Genomic DNA, 27,957 nt, shown 5'->3' with positions numbered 1-27,957 from the left:
ATGCTGCAGCAACTTGACCACAAATAATGCTCAGTAAAGATCTGGAGATGATAGCTACTGTCCTCCAGCTACCGTTAAGAGAAGAGAAAGGGGGGCAAACACGACTTTCCTCCATAAACAAGCTGAGAAACCATAACAGCAGAAGTTATAACCTGAAAATACCACACCAGCCAGCTATACATAAAAATGGACCACCAGCACCTCCAGCTGAACACTTCTACTCGGCTTTTAAAGACATTCTTCTCCAGATAACGCTGAAATAAGCTGCTGGGGAGCGTTTAAAAGGCTGAAACTGAAAGAAAGAGTGGAAACGAGGAGATGGTGAGAAGGTGAGACGAGCTCAGTGCCAGCTCCACACGACGCGAGCGAGCGAGACCACCCCCCCACCCCACCAAAACACCGCTCACCCGCGGCCTCCCACCGCCCCGAAGCCCCTGCCCTGATTCCCTGCTGAACAATACCCTAATCTGGGGCTTTTTCCCAGCCGCCGTCGCCGCCGTCGCCGCCGCTGCTGTCCGTCTAGTGACCGTTTTTTCCGTTACCTGCTCGTGGTCGAGGTGCGCGTTCCCGTGTCGTTGTAGGCTCGCGCTGACGCGGGGCTCCGACCGAACCGTCCGCTGTCCTCGCGATGCTGCTCCTGCTGCTGCTGCTGCTCGTGCTGAAGTGCTGGACAGCGGCAGCACCAGCAGCTCCGCTTCATAACGGTTCAGACGGGAGGGGAGGGGTGGGTGCTGCCCTCTAGAGTCACGGAGGAGAACTGCAGCGTTGGCAAGAACCGAGTACAGTCCCATCACTAGCACTCATCGTATAATATTGAATATAAAACCTGTAGTGTATTTTCCTGCATAATATCTATGCAGGTGCATTATATTTAATACGTATTTGTATTTATTTATTAGATATATGATATATTTATTATGCCGCTTATCACCTAACACTGATTATCTTCACCCACAGAGGCATTTGTCAAGGGTGGATATATTAGGCAGCATGTGAACAGTCAGTTTTTGAAGGTCATGTGTTAAAAGTAGGAGAAATGGGCAAGCACAAGAATCTGAGACACTTTGAGAAGGCCCAAACTGTGATGTCTAGGCAACTGGGTCAGAACATCTCCAAAACATCAGGCAGGTGGTGTTCCCAGTATGCAGTGGTCAGCATCTACCAAAAATTCTTCCAAGAAAGGACAACTGGTGAACGGGTGAGAGAATTATGTGCACCTAAGGATCATTGATGCGATCCATGGCGGCCCCACCTCACAACCTATAGGACTTTTAGGATCTGCTGATAAGGTCTTGGTGCCAGACACCACAGGACACCTTCAGAGGTCTTGTGGAGTCCATGCCTTGAACGCTCAGGTCTGTTGTGGTGGAACAAGGGTGGCCTTCTCAATATTAGGCAGGTGGTACTAATGTTATGGCTGATCTGTGTATGTAGCACAGTATTTAATAAATATTCACCAAATAAATATTAGGAACACTTTGCTAATACTGGCCAGGGCTTTCCTTTGTTTTCAAAACAGCCTCAGTTCTTCCTATTCCTTCAAACTTCTGCTCTGTCTTCACATGACTGCATTTCTCAGAGTGTCCTGTTCCACCACATCCCAAAGGTGTTTTACTAGATTCAGATCTTGGGACTGGGAAGACCTCTGAAGAACACTGAACTCATTACCCATGTTCTTGAAAGCAGTTTAGGAGACCTTTGTTTTGCGACGCAATGCACCATCATGCTGGAAGTAGCCATTAGTAGATGGATAAATTGTGGTCAAGAAGGGATGCACATGGTCAGCATCAATACTTAAATAGTCTGTTTCATTCAAGTCATGATTGACTGGTATTAACAGGCCTAAAGCATTCCAACAAAACACTCCCCACATCATTACACCACCTCCACCAGCCTGGACTGTTGACAAGGCAGGCTGTGTCCATGGATTCATGCTGTTGGTGCCAAATTTTGAGGTGAGGTGCCTCAGCAGACATCCAGATTCATCAGCGCAGGCTGATTAAAGTGGAACCTAGCGTGGCCTCCTGTTGGTGCAGCCCACCAGCCTCACGATTGGGGGTATTGTTTGCCCTCAGATGTTTTTCCGCACAGTACAATTGTACAGAGTGGTTTTCTGAGTTACTGTAGCCTTTCTGTCAGCTCCAACCAGTCTGGCCATTCTCTTTGTCAGCAGACAATTGAAATTATAGATTTTGGTAACATTAAATAATGAGAAGCACAAGAAAAACAAGCTTAACGTGGTAAAAGACTGTGTTTATGACCAGTAAGATGTTATTTTAAGTAAATAATAGACACAATAAGTCTAAGAACAGATTCCCCAGTACTACAGGGTTTTGCATCTACTTCTTACAATAAGCAGTATTAACAACTTGGAAATCATTATTAACCCACTGATGTCCATATCTAAAGGTTAACCCCCCCTCAGATGCTGTTTGAGCTTACTTGAGCACAGAGTGTAAGAACATGTTCAAATCACACCATGGGTCAGGGTGATAGGAGCATTTGGTCACTGTGCCAAAAAGAATAAAATCTTCAATTCCTAATAAAACTACAAAGGTGAAATGGACTAATATTTATGAAAACACTTTTTCGGCATTTGTCCTTGTCATAATATATTAAGCTATTAATCATTAATGTGTTGAAAAGCACTGCATTGCTTTTGCCCCCCCCCCCCCCCCCCCCCTCTCCAAGCTGGGTAACATGGAGGCTGTTTTTCTGTGCTTCGCCTCTGCCACCTGCTGGCAGAAAGAGCTAAGTGGAAATGTGGATTTTGTTGACCGCTGAAAATATATATTTTAGTGGCGTCAATCTATTAAAAAGTTTAATAGCATTAATCACAACATTATTCTGTTTTTAATTCTGATGTATCACAAGTTATATTGGTAGCTTGCACGCCCTTGAATTCTTGGGCGGGACAACAAATAAATAAATCTGTTGCGCTGTTGGTGTGGATACCACACCATGTGGGAGACTGGGGTTTGATTCCCGGTCTGTCCCAAGGACCAATAAGAGTCCTTGGGCAAGACTCCTAACACTACACTGGCCCACTTCTGTAATCCGAGTAACTTTGTAAGTTGCTCTGGATAAGAGCGTCAGCTAAATTCCATAACTGTAAATGTGTGGTATGTCCATGTCCATATGAGCTGAGTCAACGTTTGCATTTGTTCTCCATAACTGATTAAAACACAGTTCTTGTTAATGGACTCTGGCCAGAACTGTACATGTATCCAGATGCTGTACGGAAGAAAAAACAGTCATAACAGGTTCAAAAAGAAGCAAACAGCTCTTTTATTTTAAGGAGTAATCTTCAAGACATGGTTAGCTGATTGAAAGTTTGCACCCGAGTAATAACCTGAGAATTGAAACACATGGTTAAATAAAACAGCTGCAGTGCATTCCCATAGCTTTTGTAACAATCAAACAGGATAAGAAGAAGGCTAAGAAGGCTAAGAAGGCACAGGACGTATATTAATCTCCCTGCGATGACTTGGAACTACTTTTGCATAAACACCAAATAGTTTGACTTAGCCTCAGCAAGCCAATAACCTTGCTTGTTCCAAAATCCTGACTGCTGATAGGCTGCCTACATTACATTACCAGTGGGTTTAATAAACGTAGGCACTTTCAGCATCTGCCCATATTCGGTTAGTAATAATGCTTTTATAACAGGCAAACTCGGCCTAATGTAAATGTTAAAAGTTCCTGCAGAATTAGCAAATGCATTACTTGACTTACTAAGCAAACTACATGCATAAGCAACTACACACCAGCCTCAAACCGTGGCAAGTTGTTAAAACATCCTTTATGATATGCTGTCAGAAAAAAACAGACCTAAGGCTGAAACATTTGTCATGGTCACGCAAAAACTCTGCATCTTAAAAAATCAAATATAGCAACCTTACAGAAGAAGGAAATACCTTCTTAACTTTCAATGGAAGTCAATGTAAAAAAATGATTCCATGTAATTTTGGAGCATTTCTATTGGTCCATTCATTCACAACAGATTCACAATGTCAAAAAAACAAAAACAGCGGTAAATAGAGGTACAAGGATTTTGTGTGACAACAACAATATAACAGTCAGTCTACAGTGTCTAAAATCACATAAGCAAATCTATTAGTAAGAGATTACTGGACTTTCAGGACCCATATCCTACAATTTTCTTGCGTTTTGGTCAGCTTATAACAGTCTTTCCACCAACAACAGTCCTAAGTCAGTTTGACATGACCAGTTTCCAGTCTATCTTGACCGCTTCTAGTTAAACAGGTTGCGTTTTGTCTGTTCCTTTGTGAAGAATATATGTGATGAGCTCTGCTTTGATTGGCCACCCTGTCCTCAGTTACGAACATAGCTCCCCTTAATGACTATACCCCGAAATGGTGGGACTAAACTGCTACAGACTGATTAGGCAGGATAAATAGTCGCATGCATAGGTGTGAACACCTCTGGTGAAATGACATGTGTAGTTGATCTTTTAAGTGAAAAAAAGTGAGCAGATCCTTTACAAAAGAAAACTGATGAGGGCATTTCTAGAGCTTTGAGAGCATTTAGTAACATTTTATTTATTTGTTAAATAAACACAAAAGATTTTTGCTCAATATGTTTCATATGGTTTGTAATATTACAAATGATGTACCATAACCTTTGTACAACATGTTTTTGTGTAATGTTAATCTAAACAAGTAAACATGAATTGCTCATTAAATTGTGTAGAAGTGTCTTCTTTGTAGAGGATGTGCTCTAATATTTACACTTACACTAGAAAACCAACAAAACATGTCATTTGATCCGGGGCGCCCAAACTTTTGAATACGACTGTATGGAAATATAAGTGATCGTTTTTCCTCACAGTCATAAATTCAAAACAACGTATTTTGGTTGCTACTTTTCCATTCTCTATGGACTTGGGAGTAAACGATGCACATCAGTCAACAGCAAAGCAAAATGAGTGTTGTTATTACTGTGATTCGGGCTCTTGAATAACTAGCACGGTTTGAGGTAAGAGTATGATGATGCAGGCCGGCAGTTTGTACATAATAAACGGGTGGCTGTACATTTCCATTACTTTTTAGCTACAATAGCCTCTTAACTCCAGTGCAAAACTAAAGCAAAGGTCAGACAGACACCCAAAAAAAAAAACACACCTCTGCTGACTCATATTTTAGCAGGTAGAACTCTCTTTAGGCCTAAATCAAACTGTTTTGGGGCTTAAGCTCCTAAAGATATCATAACAAAGGTCACTGTATGGTGTTACAGTACAGAATGTATTACAGTGCTTTGGGAAATGAAGCCCTGTCAGATTAACTCAATGCAGAATTGACTTGTGCAATAAAAAAATGTGCCAAAACAATTTTGTAAGAAAAACACACTGTTTGCAGAGATATGTTGCAGCTGGCAGCAAATGTTTTGAATTTTTGCAGTTTTGAATTTGACTGTTTAAAATCTTGCAGAAGGTTACATTACTCGTTGAAAGCAATGCAAAATGACCATTAGTGTTGTATTCATACATGAACATGAAGCAACGGCTGTGTGAGCATGCTTGAGGCATTGTGCATTAACATTAGTGTGTTTGTGTGTGTGTGCACGCGCGTGATTGGTTTGTGTACTTATGATGCACTTATGCTGGTGACGATGCTGGATGTAGGTGTGAGGGAGAGTGTTATTAATTGTCTGTCCTTTGTTGCAGCCTTCTGCTATTGGTTGTAACTGTGAGAAGGATGACCCTGAGTGACCGCTTGAGTGGCCTGCTCAGGAACCAGGCTGGGGTCTGTCAGGATGGATGTGGAGGTACTGAGCAGGCGGAGTGAGCTCAGAACAGCTGAGAGAGGGAAGACAACGGTATTGGTATATTATTAATAATGATGGTGGAAATAATAATAATATGAATAATAATTATGATAATATCTGATGTTTTAGAGCTGCAACAATCATTAGAGCACAATCAGAAAAAGTATCTATTTGACATAATTTAACACTAAATGTATTAATTATTATGATAAGCAGGTCTACACTTCTCAATGTTAAATGTACACACACATAAAGAAAGGCCATGAGTTGTTGTACTCACTGGGTCTGAGGGCAGGCAAGGAACAGTGCTGGTCCAGCCAGCTGAGAGTGGTCCGGCACAGGTCCTCCATACTGGCCGTGGACACCATGCCATTATAGGACTCGAACAGGGGCTCCATAATCACACTGAACTGGTACTGGAGTTCAGGAACACACTCAGAATTGAATGTATTAAATCTGCAGCACATACAGAAATATAGCCCAGAATCCAGCCAATAGCTTCTGATAAAAATAAGTCTAAATAGTCATATTATCGTGCACACACACACACACACACACACACACAGAGTACATACATGTAATTTGCTAGTGGATCCCATGCCTTTAACGACTGTAAAGAGGAGGTGAACTCCTGAACTGGAGTTCTGTGCTTTTGTGCTGCTTCTAAGTGGATGCTTCAACCCCCCCACCACACACACACACACACACACACACACACATTTCCACTTAGAGGATAGACAAATGAAAAGATAAACAAAAAACTAATCAACTAATCTCCAAAGTTCTCCTCATGGGAGTCTAGTATTATTTATAGTTACCATCCAACACCTGGCAAATCAGTGCTTAGTGATGTTAAATCAGGTGACCTGGTGATGGAATTGAACACATCCACGTGCTGGCTGAGGACATCCAGGAGAAACCTGGAACCATGCTCCCTCTACAGTTGGGAAGTGAATTTTACACTTTGAGCCACCCCTAAAAACACACCCCACACAGCATTTCTGGACAAGCTGAGAGATACTGGACCATCACTAAAAATAAAAGAAACATATGGACTGGTGGTACAGTAATACTACAGGATATGACTTGCGTTAAACACCATTACGCTACACTTCACATAGTGCAGCTACCAGAGTGCTAAGCCTGGATTCCCAATGATAGAGATGCTCTTATCCCTACTACAGTCAGTGGAGCCCCCATTAGACAATGCAGGATACGATCCAGAACTTCCAGTTCTGCAGTGTCTGAAGCCTGACGTATTCACGGAACTTCTCCCTCATGTGATCAAAGCGCTGGCGGGTGATGGGGACGCCTGTAGCAGGGAGCTGCTGCTGACACACACTGAACACAGTAGAAAACACATCAGAATGTTAGTAGAAACACACATGAACAAACACATGTACCAACAATGAAACTTAGTTTCATTACTTTTACAATGTGTATGCACAGAAATATCAAATGTGGGGGTACTGCAAAATTACCCAGTACCAAAGTGGTATCTCCTCCTGATTAACATGCCTAATTAATGAGCAGTTCACCAGGCCTGACTACCCTCATTCATCACTGGTCGTTTTTCGACCACAACAAACATAAGAGCAACAAAAACACTACAAGACAGGTCTTTGTAAGATAGCCTTGACTGACATCACAGTAAAGAAAACCTACTGACTCCCATTAACTATTAGCACTTTCAGAATGTTAGGAGGCGAGGGGGTTTTCGCACTTGATGGCAGAGTTGAGTGACAGGATCTCATCTCGTAGTCTCTGCGCCTCCTCATGGAGCTGTGCTCTCTCCTGCTGCATCTTACTGATGTACTCCGCCGTCTTCTGTAGAGTGGTGGCCTTACTGATCTGAGTGACAGCATGAGAGAGAGAGAAATCCATCACAAATATGACTTACCATAAAAGCTTACATGCTCTACATAGGTGCTCAGTTCTTAACAGTTCCTTAGTTTGACAAAAGCTTAATAAAAAGCAGCACTTGTCAAAATCAGGTAATTTCCTCTTGGAAACACATAAAATCATAGGTTTGCCCTCATTTTCTGCTCTTTAAGGACAGATTTAATGGGCAGATTTTAGGCTCTAGATCTTTCAGGTCTTCTCATTAGCTTGTTCTGACTGTGTTCCTCTGTTCATCTCCTCATTGCTAGATTGCTGCGAAGATCTGATTGCAGCCACGAGAGCATTTGTAAGGTCAGATACTGATGCTGGATGATTAATTCTGGCTATCGAACAAATGTATTGGACAGAGCCTCATTAATCTAGACGTCACAGTTCCACTGCTCCACAGCCTGATGCTGCTAGAGGGACTTTACACCCATTAATCTGACGCCTGGCATTGGGTATGGTGGACGTAGCTGCTCCGGAGCATCCCATTTTTTTGGCAAGGGGAGATTATACATCTGAGTATAGCTGAATGCACTAGTCACAAAGGTCGTCTGCATCCTTTTGGAGATACAGCTTCTGCAGCTGAATTACCTTAATGCTGGGCTGAGAGCTGAGTGTTGTCACTAGACTGTGTAAGGTGTCGAATCCCAGTTTGATGTTAAACCTTCGCTTCTGCTCAGCAGATATGTGTGTGATTCGTCGTGTGTCTGTCTGTAATAGAGAACAATATGAGGAACATCCACATCACATAGCGCTGTGCTGAGGTTTTAGGCACCTAAGCACATTATTTAAAACCACCTATCTCAGCACTGGAGAGATAAAGAGATTTTACTACTACTAAGGGAATATAAATAAATATAATAATATAAATAATACTAGACTCCAATGAGAAGAGCTTTGGAGATGTTTTAATGAACATCTATATATTTATATGTGCAGCAATCCCTGTCACTTGGCATAAATGATGTCCCAGGCAGCATACACTACAAACCAGGGGTGATCATAGAGGGTGGTAGCGTCACGGAAACCACCCCAGCCAACATGCTCATGTGGGACTCAACTGGGAGGAACTGGTAGGCTGGTTTATACAGGTAAATGTTACTGGGCCCTGGTTGGGCTTCCCAAATAGGCCCCATCATTGCATCCCTCCTTCATCTCACTTGGCTCCCATCTAGGCCCCATGTACAGTGTACAACCATTCATTAACCCCTGCCACCTCTCCATCACTGACCCTGGTTGGCATCCCTATGTGGGGCCAACATAGACCACCCATATACCCATACAGGCCCCACATTGACATGTTAGCTAGGAATGACTCTGTGGGATGTTCTAGAGGCGCTGTAGTCAAGTTGTACCGAGAATGAATTTCTCACACATGGCATAACAGTGGTGCCCCACAGACCACTGATGCCTGAGGGGAATGGCGACGCGGCTGAATGGTACAGAGCAATCAATCAGTGGACAGTTACCCTGTATAATGAACACCTTCCATCAGCTAAAACAGTCCATGCCACAATGTCTCATCAGGGTGGTTATTCCCACTATTAGGTAGGTGGTCATAATATTCTGATTTGACTGTCTATATATGTGTGTGACTGGGTTTGTTAACTTACTCTATTAGGCTCTGTCTTGTGTGATGACTCTGAGGTTTTCTCTTGGGGATTGGTTGGGGACGTTGAGCCAAAGGTTCCTGAAAAGCTCACTGAAAATCAAACGGAAGAAAAAGAGCCTGAATGAATGAATAAGACTGCTAGTCTATATATGCAGAAACTGATTTTATTGTTTGAGGGACTCAAATTGATTACATTACTTTTGTTTGTAAAGTCTTGTTTCCTAAACCAAGTGTTGCATTTATAAGAAAACTGCTTATACAGACTACAAATCAATTGGAAATATGCAACAACCTATGTAATTACATAACTACCTTTGATGGGCCTATGTCCTCGGCCTTTACCGAATTTGTCTTGAATATTTTACAGAGGTCTGCTTATAATATTTGTGGGTTTTTTTTGCACCAACTTCACTTTTCCCTTAGAACTGAACAGGCTGTTTCTGTTACTGTGTCTTTAAGACATATATGATATAAGCCATATATACGATTAGACACCCCATACTGTTTCAGGATGAAACACTCTAGAATTGGCTTAAATGCTGTGGGCTAAATGGGCTGGGCTAAATCGCTGAAGGTGGAATAGGGCAACAGCTATAGGGTTAAGACACTCCAGTGTACCTGTTAGGCTGGACCTCTCTGGAGCGTGAATCTGGATGGGGGAAAGTTTTTCAGTCTTGGGGATGAGGAGCGGGGGTCCTTGTGTGAGGAGGGAGGTGACAGTGGAGCTCTGGGAGGAGCTGGCCTGGGGCAGTATGGGTGTCTGCAGCGAAGCCAATGGTAGCATCTCTGCGGGGGGCCATGGAGGATGCTGGGATACTTGCGGCCCTCCTCGGCCTGCTGACATGCTGCTGGTGGACTGCTATTTAGAAAAAGCAGAACCAGGTTATAAACATGGTTATTTCTAACAAACAAATCTGTAACGTGCTTATTCTGTATATAACAAGATGAAGGTTGAGGTCTACAACTGACAGACTGACAAACTTTATGTCTAATAAGTGTAGACTCACATGCCACAACCAACACCAAGTTGGTGATAATACTAAGTAGGAGGACAGAGCAAAATACTTTGCACTCATTAGGCTTCCTTTTAATGACAAATATCCTACAACCTGTCTAGAGCACATCAATTAAAAACTAGCTACATTACCACTACAACTGATGGTGTTTCTTAAAGATATTTGTATATATTTTTATTAATAGTAACAGTATTTTGAACATGGTATTTTCAAAAGCCTTTTCTAAAGGTAAAATGGACTGAAAAAGCTTAATTTCTGAATGCTGGATCCATATTCCCAATATTTGTACTCCGCTACATCCCAGCCCAGATAATATAAGTTCTAAATGTAGGCATGTAGTGTCATTTATGGACTGCTGTTTATCGATTTGTAGCTTCTTGACACTGGTCTACTTGAAATAACACCCTGTTTTTACTTTTTAGCTACCATAGCAACACCTTAGCAACCAACACCTATATCACAGCAACACTGCTGAGCTACAACCACACTCACAGTTTCTGCAGGAACAGATCTCTCTAGTTGTTTATAGTAGCTGTGTTAGCCAGTCTGCTTATTGCTAAGTTAGCAACTCTCCTTATCATACAAAAAAATAAAATATTCCAAAAATGACCTATTTGTTTTAAAAAAGGAGTAAAACGACAGACAAGATCACATCATACAAAGTAGAGGTGGGCAATTTGAGATATTGAGATAGCACTGGGGCTTTTTCACTGGGGCAATATGTTTGTCAGTAAATAATATTGTGATAAACATCATGTATTGTAAATATGTAGCATTATGTGAGAATTTGTATGGGGAGCATATTCACTTTTACACCACTGCTATAAAAACAAATCATGCTATGAGTTCCCTTTTGTGGACAGTGCTAAATGTGCATTTCTGGGCCAGCTGAGAGACACAGAAGCGTCACTGAAAGGGAAAGCAGTAATATTACAGGCTGTTACACAAATATGACTCGGGTTGCGCAGCATTACACAGTTATGGTGCAGATACACCAAGGTTAGAAAGTGCAGTAGCAGCGTTGCAAGCCCACAGTGGAATAACCGACACAGAATTTTTTTCCTATTACAGTCACTATTGTCTGTAAAAATACACACGGGACAAAAGTAGTTTGAAAAATGCAAGGGACTGAAATTGCGAGCACTTACTGCAGAGATGGGAGAAGTCGATCTGTGGCTCTTTGACCCAACAAATGGTGCGTCAAAACTCAGCGCTGGTTTTCCTAAACCAAATTGAGGACAAACAGTGACACTTGCAGCACTGAGATAAACAATGAGGAGGACAAATAGATAAATTAAGTCAAATACATAATCTCCAGGACATACGCTCTTGAGAGCTGGAGGACAGGAGCTTGGCCAGGCAGCTACTCTGTGAGGGTTGTGTTGGAGATGCTGCTACCTGCGTGGGATACGATTTAGCGCCTCCAGGCTTTTGTTTGTTTTTCCCTCTGCCCACCTGCTGAGGCACAGAGAAGCAGTGGGCTTGGCCAGGTGAAGGCAGGGCTGCTTGGTGCGGGGTCACAGTCATTGACTGGTAGCCCAAAGAGACACACGTGTTTTGGGGCAGCATGTCAGTCAGGCTAGGGTAGCTCTGGCCCTGCAGAGAGTCCTGCGGCAAGACGTTTACGGCAGATCCCGTGTGGGTGATGACGGTTGAAGTAGCAGGAATGCTGCTCCCTGATTGGTTGGCTGATGGGTGTCTGTATCTCAGACAGCTAGTTGGGTAGGGTTGAAGGTAAGGGTTGTCCTGTGACATGGACGTGGAGGCCATGTGTGAAGTTGCCATGGCTATGCCAGGACCGCTGTAGGACTGCTGCTGCCCATACGAGTCCATGCTGGGAGGGAGGCAGAGAGAATGGGAAAACTCGCCAGGGGGGCTGTACTCTGAGTGAGCCTTGAACTTGGGCTCGGAGGTCATGGCGCTGGTATCGAAGGTCATGTCGGTGTTCAAAGGCTGCCGTAAGTAACCAGGGCTTGGTAAGCTGACTGCTGAGGAGGGCTGTGCCAGACTTTCAGCTGCCAAACTGGGCTGTGGACATAAACATCACTTGAGTCATTCTGCGGCTGTCATTTGCGTCCATAACATTTGATGAGATGCATTAAGCACAAAAACAAGTGGCCAAAGGGTGTTCCCAAAGCTTAAAGATACTAATTTAAGATAATATAAGATAATATATGAGAAAATTCTATTTCTTAAAGTATAACACACTGATAATCCTTTTCTATTAGTACATGGCCATTTCCATGTCACCACACAAAGGTTATTTGAAGGATTATACACGTCCCTGTCTATGTAAGATATATTTATTCTAAAAAAATATGATTAGTTGTAAAAATGGTATAAAAATGTAAAAAAAAATGGCTAAAAATTGTTTAGTTGATGCGTTTTCGTGTTAGATAGGGTCCGTCAAGCTTAACCCAACCACCCTGACACGCAAAATAAATATGTTTTAATAAACAGTTTTTATTAAAATATTTACATTATTAATGCAAATAAACATATGTGTCAAATTGACTGGCTTGTAAGTTAAGTCAGAAACTTGCCCACAAGAAGAACCTGCAGCCATTTTAGGATATTTACCATCCTGTCATGTACCATCCTGCCCCATATCACTTGATGTTAATGTTTTTTTTTGTAAATATGGCTCCCAGGTCTAAATAAACAGGGCAATATTAATAAGGAATTTATACCTGAGGTGGACAAATTTTTTGTTTTGGAGGACAAACATATATTTCATGTTATGGATACAGTACTTGGCTAGGCTTCTGCTGTGAACATAAATTACAATGTTAAATCACCACAAAGTAACAAACTTTTAACTAAGGGTGGGCAATATGACAATATTTTTATTGTATCATGATATATTAAATATAATTGATAAAATATAAATTCTGTTATTGTGCTACACAATAAACCTTTATGAGCATATTGTGGATATCCTCAGAGCTTAAAAAACACTGACCTACTGCATTGTTTCATTAGGAGAGTGAAATTAGTCCTGTTTAATTGGATGGAGAGCAAATGTTGAGCAAAAAATCTTGTACTGATACACTACTACTGGTGCATTGTGTCTGTGTTAAAAATAACACTCAAATATCTCAAATGTCTATCATGAAAATGTATTTAATATTGTGATATAATATATTTAACATACAAAATAAATAAAATAAAAATATTGCCATTTTGCCCAGCGCTACTTATAACCACACATTTAAACTTTACAATAAAACTTAACTTTGTTGGAAATATCAAGTGCATTAAATTCTACAGACTAATGAAGGTCTAAAGTTGCTTTACTGAATATCACGAAGGATCGCTAATCTATTAAACATCTGCAGGCTCCTCTACATTGTCTGCCTAATGGATTACAGCAACTTTTTGATGGAAAAGTAATATATCAGAAAAAAGTGTATGTGCAGGTGGTCACTTTTAGCCTCAGGTCATTAAGGCTATCTTTAAGGCTAGGCTATCTCATGGAAGTAACTATTAATTCCATCTAGCTTCAGCTAGCTATAACACAGTCTGTCTGTAAACTGCACTACTAGCTTATTGCAGCACTTGTAGTAGTTTATGTTTTGGAGCATCGCAGTGTTCGTATTTCAGAGCGGTGTGTATTCATAGAGCACTGGTTACTTTTACACAGTGTATGTTGTGTACCTGTGTAAGCTGGGATCCTGTGTGCATCAGAGGCGTGCTGCCCACAGTGGAGGGGCTAGAGGAGAACGGAGCACTGGACGAACTCTCAAAGAAGCCACAGTCAGCGTAGTCTGTCTGCTCCAGAGGCTGGCCACGGTAACTCATGAAGATGTCTGCAAGACGTGGGGTCAGTTCAGTTGAATTAATGATTTCAGCCATATGACATCAGGCTTATAAGGTCAGTTTCTGCTTGGGAAGCTTTTCAAAACCTGGTCCTCCCAGCAGTTCATTTTAAGGCTAAAAAACTATCAAAAAATCCATGTAATTAAAACTTCAAATGTCTGCTGTATAGACGCCCGTCCAAGGTTATTTCTATAGAAAATGACTTCACTTTACACCAATCAGAACATGTTGTGAGCACTGTGCCATTTTAACTTCTCTGATTGAATTCAGCCACAAGTGTATAAGGTCTTAGGTACTGATCTCAGGTACTGATGTTGGATGATTCATTCTGGCACTCTATCTCATCCAAAAGGTATTTGATAAAGCTTCATCAATTCAAGTCAAGTCAAGCGGGGTTTTATTGTCACCAGAGAATGTAGTTCTAGTGCTCCACAGTCCAATGCTGAGGGGCTTTGTAGCTCTTGTGTTGCTTGGCTTTGTGCATGGTGACCTCAGGCCAATGTGTAGCTTCTTCAGAGCATCCAATTCTATTGGCAGTATGTTTCCAACTAGTGTATGTGATGCTTCTTAAAGCCTGCTGGCTGCTGAAGGTTATCTTCCCTTTCACTCCAAAATATGGAAAGCATCACAAACTAAGAAACTCTTCTACTAGTAGATGTGTTCAAACCTTTGACTGGTGCTGCACATCAAGGCCACAGAGACTTCATTTCAATTACAGACACACAGGCCCGCTGTCTGCCCAGGCCTGGTGCTATTCAGACCCAGTGGTCTGGCACAATATGATCATGTGGCGGTGGAAACCCTCCCAGCATCTGAAGCATCTGAGGCTCCCTGCCCAGCCAAGTCACACATCGCCACTCAGCACGCCAACCTGGCAATCTGACAGCAGGCCCCATTGAGGCGAGAAGTGTTCCACTTCAGGACACACACATTTCAATCCACCATTCAAAACATTTCATTTAACATTTCATGGTGGGACAGATAGCTGTCCAACCACACAAGAAGCATGCATAAGTGAGGTCAAGCAATTTAGCTCTTCAGCAACTCCATAACATGTTCCCCTTTCACTTAATTTTGCCTGTTGGTTGGTTTGGGAAAATTTAGCTGGGACTGTGCACGTCTACATCACAGAGGCAGTGAGATACAAGGACCTCCATTCATATAAAAAAGACCTGCATCAGTCAGTTCAGATACTCTTCTGCAGGGTCTTCTTTGATGTAAAAGGGATTCTGTCTGACTTTTCTCTCATAGGGTGTTCTTTCATTAGAAAAAGACTTAACCCTCTGTAGTCAACCTTTCATCCAATGACAAAAAACATGCATCGTTGAATAACTTTGGAATGATTTTGTGTAGAGGTGTGCGTTACATTGCATTTTGGTGCACAAGTCCAATTGTCCTCTGCCTTGCAGAGTTTAAAAGGGACCCAGCCTGCATGCTCATGTGGAGCTTACATGGGTAAATGTAGGGGTGGGTGGGTTCCAGGTGGGCATGGGTTCTGAGTGCGTTTGTGCATGTGTTGTCAATGGGACCCAGTTGGGCTTCTCAAATGAGCCTCAACCTTACAGTCCTATCTAGGCCCATGTGCAGTGTACAACCCAGATGGGGCCCATGCTTACCCCCTCCTGGTCCTACCACTGACCCTGGTGGGCAAGCCTAGACAGGGCTAACATGGATCCCGTGAACAAAAATGTTCTGGTTCCCAGTTTGGAAACCCACACAGGCCCCACATGGGCACAGTGTTTGAAATACCACACTTTAAAATTTTTTTGATATGGTTATAAAAAAAACTGCATAACTAGAGTCATATTAGTGTAATTTACTGTAATAGTACTGTCTCAGCCCACATGCTTCTTTCACTTTTATTGACGGTTCTGTATCTCTCAGCTTGTCCAGAAATGCATGTGTAAAGTACACTTTCCCAGAAGCAAGTGATACCAATTCTTCCATAATGCTGCTCTAAACTATACCTACTTGCGATTGACTGAAAATGCTAAGACACTCTAGACTGAGAGTGAAAAATCAGAAAATCAGTCAGCAGCTAAAGCTGCCCTCTAGTAAACTCCTGCTTTCTCACTCTGTCTATTTCTCTATTTTTCTATTTATTCCTGTGGTGGCACCCATAAGATCTTGAGATGAGACATTCATGGTTTACCACATCCCCTTCAACTTCCACTTTTTGTCCCAGCTGACCCCTGCCTAACCTCTTAAGTGATTTTTTACGTATAAACAAGACTACAGGGCCACAAAGGTGACACCAAAAGAACAGCACTAAGACAAACCATCAGAAGACCTACAACAACAGGGCAAATTTTTATCTCTACCAATCAATGCTAATCGTAAATGGACACTTAAAAGCTTTTTTGATGAGTAAGTCTTCTTACAGTGGAAAGTGAACTTGTGCACTTCCCTAAATGCAATCCAAGCTATTCACATATTGCTATGGACACCACTCTACATGCACTGCATGCATAATCAAAATGTGGATAGTAACTCACTGAATTTGACAATATGACAATATTTTCATATTGTGATAACTTTTGTTATTGTGATACACAATATGCTTTTCTAAGCATACCAAGGATATGTTTAGTGTTTAAAGAACACTGCTCAATTGCACATTTTTAATTATAAGCAGTGTAATTAATGTAAATAGTCTGGCTTAACTGGATGAAGTGCAGCACATTTTTAATTAAAAATCACTGATTTAAAAAAAAAAAATCTGTCACTAATGATGCATTTTATCTGCAATCACATTTATTGTGATGAATATTGTGTATTGTGAAAATGTCTTTAAATATCGTGATATATTATTTTTACCATATCGCCCAGCACTAACTACATTACTTCTGATCAATGTGCATCTTCCAGGGTATTTCACATAATAACACTTTTACTTACTACTCAAGTAAATAAAGGAGTAAGGGACAGTACTTTTCACTCGGCTACATTTGTTCATTAAAATGTACTTCCTATTACCCCTTAAACTGGTAAAACCATCTGTGCTGCATTGGGATCAGTCACATCTCTGACTTTTACGGTTTATGTGATGTCTTTATGGCCACACTACAAGACAATCAGACCAACTTTGGGGGATGATGATCTTTGTCATGTGTAATATTCAATTAACTAATGAGAGAAGAGCAAATGAAGAACCAAGCTGAATGAACTGAGAACTGTGCTGAATGAAGAGGCGGACTAAAATGAGAACTGAACTGAATGAAGAGCCGGACTGAACTGAGAACCGAGCTAAATGAAGAGCCGGACTGAACGGAGGACAGAGCTTAATAGAGAGCCGCAGTGAACTGAGAACAGAGATAAATGAAGAGCCGGACTGAACTGAGAACCGAGCTGAATGAAGACCCAGACTCAACTGAGAACCGAGCTGAATGAAGAGCCGGACTGAACGGAGAACCGAGCTGAATAGAGAGCCGCAGTGAACTGAGAACAGAGATAAATGAAGGGCCGGACTGAACTGAGAACTGAGCTGAATGAAGAGCCGGACTGAACTGAGAACCGAGCTAAATGAAGAGCCGGACTGAACGGAGGACAGAGCTTAATAGAGAGCCGCAGTGAACTGAGAACAGAGATAAATGAAGAGCCGGACTGAACTGAGAACCGAGCTGAATGAAGACCCAGACTCAACTGAGAACCGAGCTGAATGAAGAGCCGGACTGAACGGAGAACCGAGCTGAATGGAGAGCCGGGCTGAACTGAGAACCGAGCTGAATGGAGAACTGGGCTGAACTGAGAACCGAGCTGGACCCCTGGTTAGGAGTTTAATTAGGGCAAATCTTGTCGTGTTAAGACTGTGATGACTACAGGATAATTAGGCTAAATGACAGAAAAATGTGGAATCTGTCATTAAGTGAAGGATCTCACATTTGTAAACAGTATAGAATTTATTAACTTCTATAATGTGGACCAAGTATTGGATTAAAAAGGATCCAAAAAAAAACCAGAAGAACAGACCTAAATGGACTTTAGTACCTATGCTGATAGATGCTGGATGCTGTACCTAGAAGTACGACTGCATTCCCATTACTAGTTTATCAGTACTTTTTGGCCTGCTGCTTTTTATACTTCTACTTAGTTATTAGTCATCTTTTAAAATATCATTACAGCTTATTTTGGTCTCCAGCTGTTCACAGCTGTGTGCACTTGTGGACTAACTAAAGTACAATGAATGAGGTGTCAGAAAGACACACATACATTTCTGTGTCAGTTCTGTTGTTGTTTAAAGTATAACACTAAAGCTAATGCTACTAAGGTTTACACTATCACTTCACTACTACTTGGCAGTAGGTTTTGAAAGTGAAAGTTAATGAAATTAAATGTAAATGCAACAGAAGACATATCATAGGTGAATATATTAGGAAATGCATTGCGTCACATGAATGCAAAAATAAGAAACTAGAAAGCCTTAATTACAAATTAAACAGCAAACCAGTCTGAAGATCAGTATAAAATAACTCTGCAGAACCTTTTACATTTTTTTCATTCAATTGTAAATTGAAATCTCTTGAAGCGTGGCCATTATTACTGTATGGAAAAATATAGAAAAAAAACATCTGTTTCTGTGCACAAACATAATATACACACACTATATGGACAAAAGTATTGGGACACCTACACATTACACCTAAAGGAGCTTTTATGACATCCCACTTTGCAGCTCTAATTGCAGGTTTGGATCTCTGCAGTTATTGAGTCTGCAGAGCATTGGAGACTTTTTCTGCACTATGCTCTGAGCACTCTGACCCCGCTCTGTAACTTTGTTGCTGTGGTCTCTTAACGCTTCCACCATTCAATAATACCACTTACAGCTGAAGGTAAAAGATCTAGAAGGGAAGAAATTTCACCAACTGACTTGTTGCAATGATGGCATTCTATTAGAGAGCCATGCTGGAATTCAGTGAGCACTTTAGAACCATCCAGACTTTTATTAACACCTATAAAAACAGTCTGCATGGCTAGGGGCTTGATTTAATACACATGTGGCAAAGGGACTGAATGAAACACCTGAATTCTATGATTATTAGGTGTGTCCCAATACTTTTGTCCATATAGTGTATATTTGAATCCATTTAATGTTGGTAAAACAGGCAAAGGCAGTAGTTTAGTAGTAGTTTTAAATGCAGTGTATTAAGTTAGTATATAAATATAACACCACAGTAACCACAGTAAAGAGACCACAGTAAAGAGACTCACCTGGAGTGTCCATGAGGTCGTCCAAGTTAGGCTGAAGAGGAGTCAAACCAGGCTGGATCATGTCAGCATTACTAGTGTAGGCTGGCAAAGAAAAAAACAGTTATATCATCAGGGATGTGGTTGTGTGTTTTAGTGTGTGTGTGTGTGTGTGTGTGTGTGTGTGTGTGTGTTTGAGTGTGTGTCCATGTATGTGCACACTCATTTATTCATTTAGGTTCCTTGTTTTTGGGGGCGGCGTCTTCCTGAATGAAGTTTACAAACTCACATGACCACTGGATAGGAAAGGGTGTTACATACAGTGCTTTGCAAAAGTATCACAAATGTTTTTTGCAGATAATTGTTCAAAATGTACAGATATTTTAAACTGATGTGTGATTTATTGAACTCCTGAAGAGCAGAATGTTCAGGTGATGTTGGACTTCTGCACTAAAATATGTGAATTTTACAAATTCTACTGAATTTATAGGCCTAGAAACAATTAAACTGGCCAAAATTCTCATATCAGTGCATTCCTAAATTGTAATAGGGATGCACAAGTGCACTAAATTGAAATATTTGATCTTTGATCAGTTTATTTGATCTTTGAACAGTTTATTCATATCTGTCCAATGCTGATTTTCTTCCGGCACCAACATGATTTTAATATTGTGCTTTTAATTTGAAAATATCTTTTAATAAATATAAATGTAACTGCAGGAACTATACTGATCAGCCATGACATTAAAGTACAAATATATTTTATTTAATCCTGTAAAAATATTAAATTAATTATTTATTTAAAAACAATCAATGAAATTTGTAAGCTTACGTGTAGGATTTGACAGCAATGTTTTTATTTTTATAGCGAGTATACTACATTTTTAGGCTAATTTTGACACATAAGTGATAAGACTTTATTGTCATTCAACTTTACACCTTACAGTGAGCATAAGGACGGAAGCAGTGAGCTGTTGCACTGGCTCGAGGTAGTTATGAAGTCAGCAGCAGTAGTAATACAGTGATGTTTTTATATACAGTGCAGTGTAAAGTGTAGTAAAATATTAATATGTATATAAATAAATATGTACATGCAGTCTTATGGCATGTGGAAAGAAGCTGTTTTTGAACCTGACTGTTCTGCATCGAAGACTACGAAACCTCTTTCCAGAGGCCAGCAGCAAAAACATGGAAGGTTTCTGGAAACAGCCCAGAATGATACCTATAATACCCATGAATGATAATTCTAGGTAACAGATTTTCTAGCAGTTCAGATTCTTTGAAGCACATTGTTGACTGTGCATTTCTTCCAGTCGATTACCAGAGTTTACACAGTAGTTTTAGATGGACAGTTAGAAATGTAAAGTTTAGTAGTTTTTAAAGACATACATTTTACACCTTTACCAACAGCTGCTTCCTGAATCAACCTTCTAAAACCACTATATAATTACAATGTTATATAATGATATATTACATTTCACCACCTACTGAGCTGATCTGAGAGCAGTTCCTACAATACTCACTGTTGTAGCGGTCTCCAGACCAGGGGCACGGCTTCTGAGTCATGGTGAAGAGTGTGTCCGAAATATCCGAGAGGAAGCAGTCCAAGTCAAACATGGGCACCTCCTCTGGGGTCACTTCGGGCTCGGGGTACATCTGATCGGACCATTTCTCCAGTCCTGTCATGCAGATAGGCGTCTAAAGGTGACAATCAACCAATCAGGTTGTAGTTTTATACACATGCTGGACACCAGTGCTAATCCAGTATCATGCAAAAGTTTTAGGACAGTCAAGGAAATAGTTAAAATTGATGTATCTTGGCAGTAAGAGGCTCTGGTTGTAAAAAACAAACAAACAAACAAACAAACAAACAAAACAAAAAAAGGCATACACAAACACACTACCCAGGTGAGTAGCCCAACTGGGAATCAGAAAGGTTTGTCCATGGGTTCCATGTTGGCCCCACATATGGATGCCCACCAGGGTCCCTCCAGTGTCAGTGATGGGACCAGGAGGGTTAAACATGGGCCCCATCTGAGTTGTACACTGCACATAGTGCCTAGGTGGGCCCCTGGGAGATTAGGGTGGGCTGGGCTGGGACCCAACACATGTTGACATGAGACCCATCTAGCCCACGTTCCACCCATATGAGCCCCACATGAGCATGTTGGCTGGGTAATAAGGCAGAATAAATACAAATAAACATTAATGCATTATGATGTAGCACAAATTTGTCAAATTAGTGATATCTAATGAGCTGGTTATAAAGTTTTGTTCCTTTTTTCCCTCTATGCAGTTCCTGAGAATACATGGATTTGTTCAGTTCCAGCACCGACACACCAGTTAATGCAGGACTGATTGGCCAAACCAGGTACTGGGCAAATCCATCTAACAAAATCTGGCGTTATGTCATAATTAAAAAAATAATAATAATAAAGTTTGGTATTAGGACCACGCCCAAACTCCTCCCCTCATTACCACACAGACCATAAACTGCTCCTCTCCCCTCTCCCTATTGTGACGAAAATTCGCACCTCACCACTGCCCCTGCTCCCCCTGATGATCCAAATTATGCTCAACCTCTGCATTGCAAGGTTTGGCTTCGGGTCCCATTAAGTCCCCCCAGAAATCAAGTCCAAATTTCGAGAGTTCCCCTTCCTTGCCTCAGCCAAGCAAGCGTGGTCCGTACTTCACAAACTCACACATTAAAAACTTCTTAACACTCTCAGGCTTATTACACACTAAGGTGTATTATTCAGTGATTACAGGGACTTCTGTACATACTGGTGGGAATATTTTCTGGTAGTAGAGGTTTGCAGTAATAATGGACATTGTTAAGTGTTTTTTAAAGGGGTTAATATTTTAACTGTTTAAAGCTTTTAGCTGCCGACACCACTACAACAATGAGAGGAATAGGGAGTGGCCAGGCTACCCTTAAACTGGCCCTGGCACCACAGTACCATTAATTATTTGCCTTATTTGAGGTCTACTGCTTCTAATAAATGAATCCAGCGGAATAGCAAGCTTTTACTGAGGAAAATACTGAACAGTCAGGGTGATTAACAATGGTAATGACTATTGTTCTTTTTGTAATTTCTGCAACATGCTGTTAAACAAATATATTGTCCATCCTTCAGCTCCAGAAGCAGCTCCAGAACATGTTAGCAGTACACGTTCAAATGTTTGCTCTCTCTCAGCCGCTAGCATCCTTTGGACCAAGATATCAAATCAACAGTAAGTGGTTGTTGTTGCTCTCTGTACTTTTCAAAATCTAGATTTTGTCTAAGTTTTGAAGTTAGCAATACACTGCACAGTTATACTGCAGTGGTGGGCCCTAAGAAACACTGCCAACAATGAAACAGATCAGCCTCAACAATACCCAGCACTTTAGTAGAGAACTTCAAGTAACACTTTCCAACACTGGAGTGGATGGATGTCAGGAAACACTGCCCAACTCTGCAGAGGTCAGCCCTAAGTAACACTTTCCAACATTAAAAATACTGCCAGTCAAAAATACTGCCAGTCAAAATAATTCACTGGTTGGCCCCAAAAAACACTGCAGTCATGGGCTTCAAAAGTACTGTCCAATACTGAAGTGAGTGGCCTCAAGAAACACTTCCCAGCACTAAAATGGTGCGTCCCAAGAAACACTACGCAACACTGGAGTGCTTGGACTAAAAGAAACAGAACAACACTAAAATAGTGGGCCTTAAAAATATAACACATAACATTGAAGGAAAGCCTATAAAACCCTGCCCATTAGTTGACTGGTTGGCCCCAAGAAACAGTGCTCAAAACTGCCGCTTTAAAACACAATAATGCAGTGGATAGCTCCAAAAACACTGTCCAACACTGGAGTGGTTGACTCCATGAAACACTACAGTTACAGCCTTCAAAACACTGCCCAACACTGGAGTGCTTGGCCCCAAGAAACACTGCCCAACACTGGAGTGCTGGGTACCAGGAATCACTGGATTAGAGAACACTTATAGGGTTCTATTAAGCGAAGCCATAGAACAGTGTTTCTCAACTTTTGTCCCTGAGGTTCTGCACAGGTTACATTTTTTTACACTCCAACTCCCCTCAACCAACTCATCAATTAATAAACAAACCCTTACTGAGCTGCACTGAAACTGAAGAACCACTTTTGGTTCAAATGATGTTTTTGGGGACCATTTCTGTACATGTGTAATTTTAGGTTTTGGTCATCTTCACAAAATTCACAAAAAGTTCTACACCATTTAGGTTTAGCTTGAGCTCACACACACCAACACACATGTAAAACATCTGAAAGCGTGAAATACTCACAGCTAATTACAAACTCCTTTGGATAAATCCAGTTCGGGGACAGGTTTCCGTAGCATCTCTGTTAAGAGGGTCTGAACTGCAGTGTTATCCTCACCCCTTTCCCCATGCAGACTGAAGCCCATCACTGGACTCGTACTTATAGGGGGGCCCGAAATCAGCCGGAAATGCCAGTGATTACGTCTTTCCACCCATGCTGTGTTTTCAGCCCGTACAAAAGAAGGCAAATTATAGTATTGGTCTGGATGTGTTTCTGCCGAGCGAAATTAGGTTTGAGGGCACGTGTGTACGAGTCTGCGTGCGTAGTTGGGAGGCATTAACGAGAGCAGTTTAACAGGGATGTGTGAAAGACAGAAACCCCCCTGGCCGATGTCATTTACGTTTTTTATTTCTCTCCGTGTGCTCCGCAGATTCGCCGTGGCGATGGAGGCAGCGGGCCCCCTTTGTTCCTGACCCACTTCTACCCTTCACTCTCACGTGCAGAGACAGCAAGAGGGAAGAAGGGTGGCCTTGCCCACCCCTACTGATACACTGACCGTTTTACAGTGCCAAAGTCTCGATTTCAGTGATCTGATCTGAGACAGCTAATTGGATATAAATTAAAGTAAAGTGATCCTCGGGTCATGTAAACCATGCAAGTTCAAAACTGCACCGCAAGTATTTTTTTAGTATTACCCATCTGTTCCTAACCTACATCTTAAATATTGAGTTTTCTGACTGGTCCAGCGGACGAAGGCGCTGCCACTATGACCCGAGGATCACTGGTTAACATATCATGTTGTCATGCTGCCATCAGCAACCGGAGCCTGAGAGAGCACAATTGGCCTTGCTCTCTCTGGGTGGGTTGATGGTTCTCCTACTCCCCAAATCACTCCAGTGTGATGCTGGCCAGCATGAGTGTCTGCTATTCAATGCATCAGAGGTGGGTACCCAGCGCTTTCCTCCAAGCACGTTGGTTGCCTGGTGGCGTTGCATCGGCAGTAGCTCGAAATGAGGGGGTGGCTGGTTGCATTTGTGTCGGAAGAGGCATGTGTTAATCCTCACTCTCTCCGTGTGGGGAGCATTACATGTGAAAAAGCACAAACGAATGGGTTCTAAAACTAGGGAGAAAACTGGGGAAAACTGGGTTTAAAAAATGCTGCATTATATTGGAAAAAACAAGATAATCATATTCACCATTAGTGTTGAACACAGATGGAATACACATACCCAGAGCGGTGGGCAGCCATTGCTGCAGAACCCGGGGAGCAGAGAGGGTGAAAGGCCTTGCTCAAGGGCCCAACAGTGGCAGCTTGCCAAGCCCGGATATCGAACCCACAACCCTGTCATTACCAGCCCGGAGCTTTGACCGCTGAGCCACCACTGCCTATTGTTTGTGTCACAAACAAAACATTTTGTGACAAAAAGGGACACGTCTGCCATATATGCTGCAATACAAACCACTGGACAGAAGTCAACAATCCAACACGTAAGAGCTCGCCTGTGGCAGGTATATCACGGAAAATAAAAAACAAAACATTGTAGCATGACGGGCTAGATTTAATTTGCCTTCTATGATATTGAATGACCTGTGATGTGACTATCACACAGGCTCAGGTACCCATTCAGCACCCTGCCATCTTAAAAAAATAATGTCTTATTTTATTTGATATCTTAAATAAATAATATAATCTTTTAAAATATTTGTTACTACATATTTCCTGTGCTTTTAGGCCAATCAGATGACTACATACTAAGATAGGGCTAGCCATGTGTTCACATATGATGTTGGCAATTTTGAAAGCTGTCTGAAAACTTTATGACCAAAAGTTTATGAGTTTATGATTCCCATAAACTGACATTTTTGATGATTTAACTTTTAATTTGGGTTAGTGAAATAGTTGAGAGTAAAATCAAAAGACAAATGAGTCACAGCACAGCTGCTACAGTGCATAGTTAGAATTCTAGTCATATAGGATTGTGTGCTACACCAATATATTACTGGTACAGGTATTACTGGCTTGTTCTTTAAAGTACACAACTGGAGGCTAACAGTTAATAATTCACATATTAGATGATCAGAAAATAATTGTACAGTTGCAATTATAACTTAGTTACATTACATTTTTCTCACCAACAAGAAAAAAATAAATGGATGTCAACTATGAAAAGTACTGAACTGTATATTATTATGGTCATCCAAGTCTGTTTTTAGACTAATTAAAATATAATGTGACCAAAAGAAAGAAAGAGGATGAAAAACACAACGCAGGACTGAAGGCTGCACGTGAGGTACATAGGTAAAACACCATCAACAGCTCCATGTGCGTCACCAGGAAAGAGTTTCCCCGGATCTCCAAACACACACACACACACAGACACACACTGGATGCATTCAGAAAGCTTGCCGCTCGTTAGTATTGTCCTAGCGAGGTTCCATTGTCGGACTATCAAGTTCATATATACACAGATGGATAGGAAAAAAAAATGAAAAACATGAAAAGGGCTGTGGGTTCACAATATGCGCAAGTGGGTCAGCTTTGATTATATGCCATTAAAAGTGAATCCACATCTCTCCGAGAGCCGGGCGGAACAGAGGCAGGAGTTTGTCCCTTTTGTCATCGAAGGCAATCAAGTGACTTATTTCTCACAGATACGAGCTGCAGTGACGCAAGTGGAGTTTTGTGTTTACGTTTTTGCCGTTTTTTCTCCTTCTCTTTGCTCCTTTGAAAGATCACACACTCTGTTTCTCTGTCCAGCTGAGCAAGGCAAAGTCTGAGCTATTAATAGCTAACTGGAGGACCACTGCAAATACAGACTGCGCCGCTAACCTACTAAAGCAAATACAATACTATAAGGTCACTGATCGAGACAATCACTCGTATGAGCTTTACTATGGATCACGAGATTGAGAGACTGGCAGACAAATAGAGAGAAAGACAAAGGGAGAGAGAGAGAGAGAGAGAGAGACATAATTACCCTAATGATGACCTAATTAAACTAACAACACTAAAAACTGCACTGTTCTTGTCTTTTATGGAGCTCATGGAGTAAACGTCTACAGTTCAGGCTAGAAAAAGTAAGTGATTCTCTGAGAGTTAACAGGCAAAAGGCATTTGAATTAGGGAAATGAGCTTGAAAATGTGCTTCACAGGTGTTTCAGTTATTAAATAAAGGCACCCAAAGCATTACCGAAATGCTGTGGCATGACCTGAGGAGTGCTGTGCATGCAAGGCATCCCAGAAATATTGATAATGATACCACATTTGGAGACAAGAAACCTCCAATATGCTTTATAAATGTGCTATAAATTTTATTTGCAGCTATACCATTTGGTGGGGGTTATTGAATTTAAGGGTTCACTTACTTTTTCTAGCCTGCACTGTGGCTGTTTACTCAATGTACTCAATATAAGAAAGGAACAGTATTATTGCTTCTGTGTTTTTAGTGTAGTTAGATTGTGTTTGTCTAGAACTGTGATGTAGATAACGATCAGACCACATTTATTAGTAATCAACACAGAAATCCAGGTACTTCCAAAGGTTGACTTCAGAAAGGAGTCTTCAGTGTACCGTTGCAATTCAATTCATACAGCCTCAGATAGTTTTATCTTATAGCAATAGTCCAAGAGACAGAGTTTGATGTCTGAAGTTAGTTGCTTTTAGTTTTGCATTTGAGCTGTGAACCCACTTGCCTTCACTGTGAACCCACTTGAACTGAACCCATTTAATTATGATTAATTTAATATAATTTCTGATACTGTATGATATACACCACTGTATGTATGGTACATGTTAAATCATTAGATTATATTTCATCAGACTCTTTTATTCAGAAAAATGGGATGCATTCAAATTTACACAATATGATCCCTTTGCTAGTTCGGACCATGCCTTCAGAGAGAATTTTGGGCTTGAGTTCAGGTGCCTTGGTAGGAAGCCAGTTCCCCTTCTGATATGTGGAGCCAGGGATGATAGATGACAAGGTTATTAGGGAGGGGACTGGGAGGTGGAGGGTTGCGTGAACTTTATCTTGCGCAATCTTAGGACCTAAATAACGTAGGGATGGTATTTATAGGACGTTCGATTAGGAAGGAGAGGCTTAAGGTATTTCATCACTCCTACTCCTACCTGAGAAATCTGTCCAATAAACATGTTCTGTAGAAATACTAAATACATACTAAACACCAAATACTGATCACAGAACAGCAACTGGAATGTAACATCTACCAGCAAGGTTTCATTTCTTACCTTCTGCAGAACAGGCACAAGATCTTTGTGTTTCTGAACCGGAAACAGAATAAAATCATTCAATCACTTACAGTGCGAGCACAAATACCCGTAAAATATTAAATGCTGTCATCATAAG

The 27,957-nt window shown here is 41.3% G+C and overlaps 2 protein-coding genes across 5 annotated transcripts in view; both read right to left on the bottom strand.

Moving 5' to 3' along the window:
• srrm3 (serine/arginine repetitive matrix 3) overlaps positions 1-690 on the bottom strand; it is a 126,228-nt gene extending 125,538 nt beyond the window's left edge. For all 3 annotated transcript variants that reach the window (XM_072661859.1, XM_072662012.1, XM_072661934.1), the window contains exon 1: positions 543-690. The gene's annotated coding sequence lies outside the window, so the exon portion shown is untranslated. The remainder of the gene's footprint in view (positions 1-542) is intronic.
• Positions 691-3,264: 2,574 nt separating this feature from the next.
• Positions 3,265-27,957, bottom strand: part of mlxipl (MLX interacting protein like) — a 36,081-nt gene continuing 11,388 nt past the window's right edge. Inside the window, exons 5-17 of one of the 2 annotated variants that reach the window (XM_072662842.1) lie at positions 27,840-27,872; positions 20,829-21,003; positions 19,330-19,410; positions 13,960-14,111; positions 11,628-12,330; positions 11,451-11,524; positions 9,905-10,145; positions 9,288-9,376; positions 8,266-8,385; positions 7,511-7,638; positions 7,005-7,128; positions 6,068-6,197; positions 3,265-5,818 (exon numbers count right to left, since the gene is read on the bottom strand). In XM_072662842.1, coding sequence (XP_072518943.1) covers positions 5,694-5,818; positions 6,068-6,197; positions 7,005-7,128; positions 7,511-7,638; positions 8,266-8,385; positions 9,288-9,376; positions 9,905-10,145; positions 11,451-11,524; positions 11,628-12,330; positions 13,960-14,111; positions 19,330-19,410; positions 20,829-21,003; positions 27,840-27,872 — 2,175 coding nt within the window. In that variant the 3' untranslated portion in view covers positions 3,265-5,693. The remainder of the gene's footprint in view (positions 5,819-6,067; positions 6,198-7,004; positions 7,129-7,510; positions 7,639-8,265; positions 8,386-9,287; positions 9,377-9,904; positions 10,146-11,450; positions 11,525-11,627; positions 12,331-13,959; positions 14,112-19,329; positions 19,411-20,828; positions 21,004-27,839; positions 27,873-27,957) is intronic. The other variant, XM_072662843.1, reaches the window with a different exon arrangement.

Source organism: Salminus brasiliensis, chromosome 1 (assembly GCF_030463535.1).
Source record: "Salminus brasiliensis chromosome 1, fSalBra1.hap2, whole genome shotgun sequence".
NCBI classification, from domain to species: Eukaryota; Metazoa; Chordata; class Actinopteri; order Characiformes; family Bryconidae; genus Salminus; species Salminus brasiliensis.
Note: the sequence above shows the minus strand (reverse complement) of the source record. Positions and strands in the feature narration are given on the sequence as shown.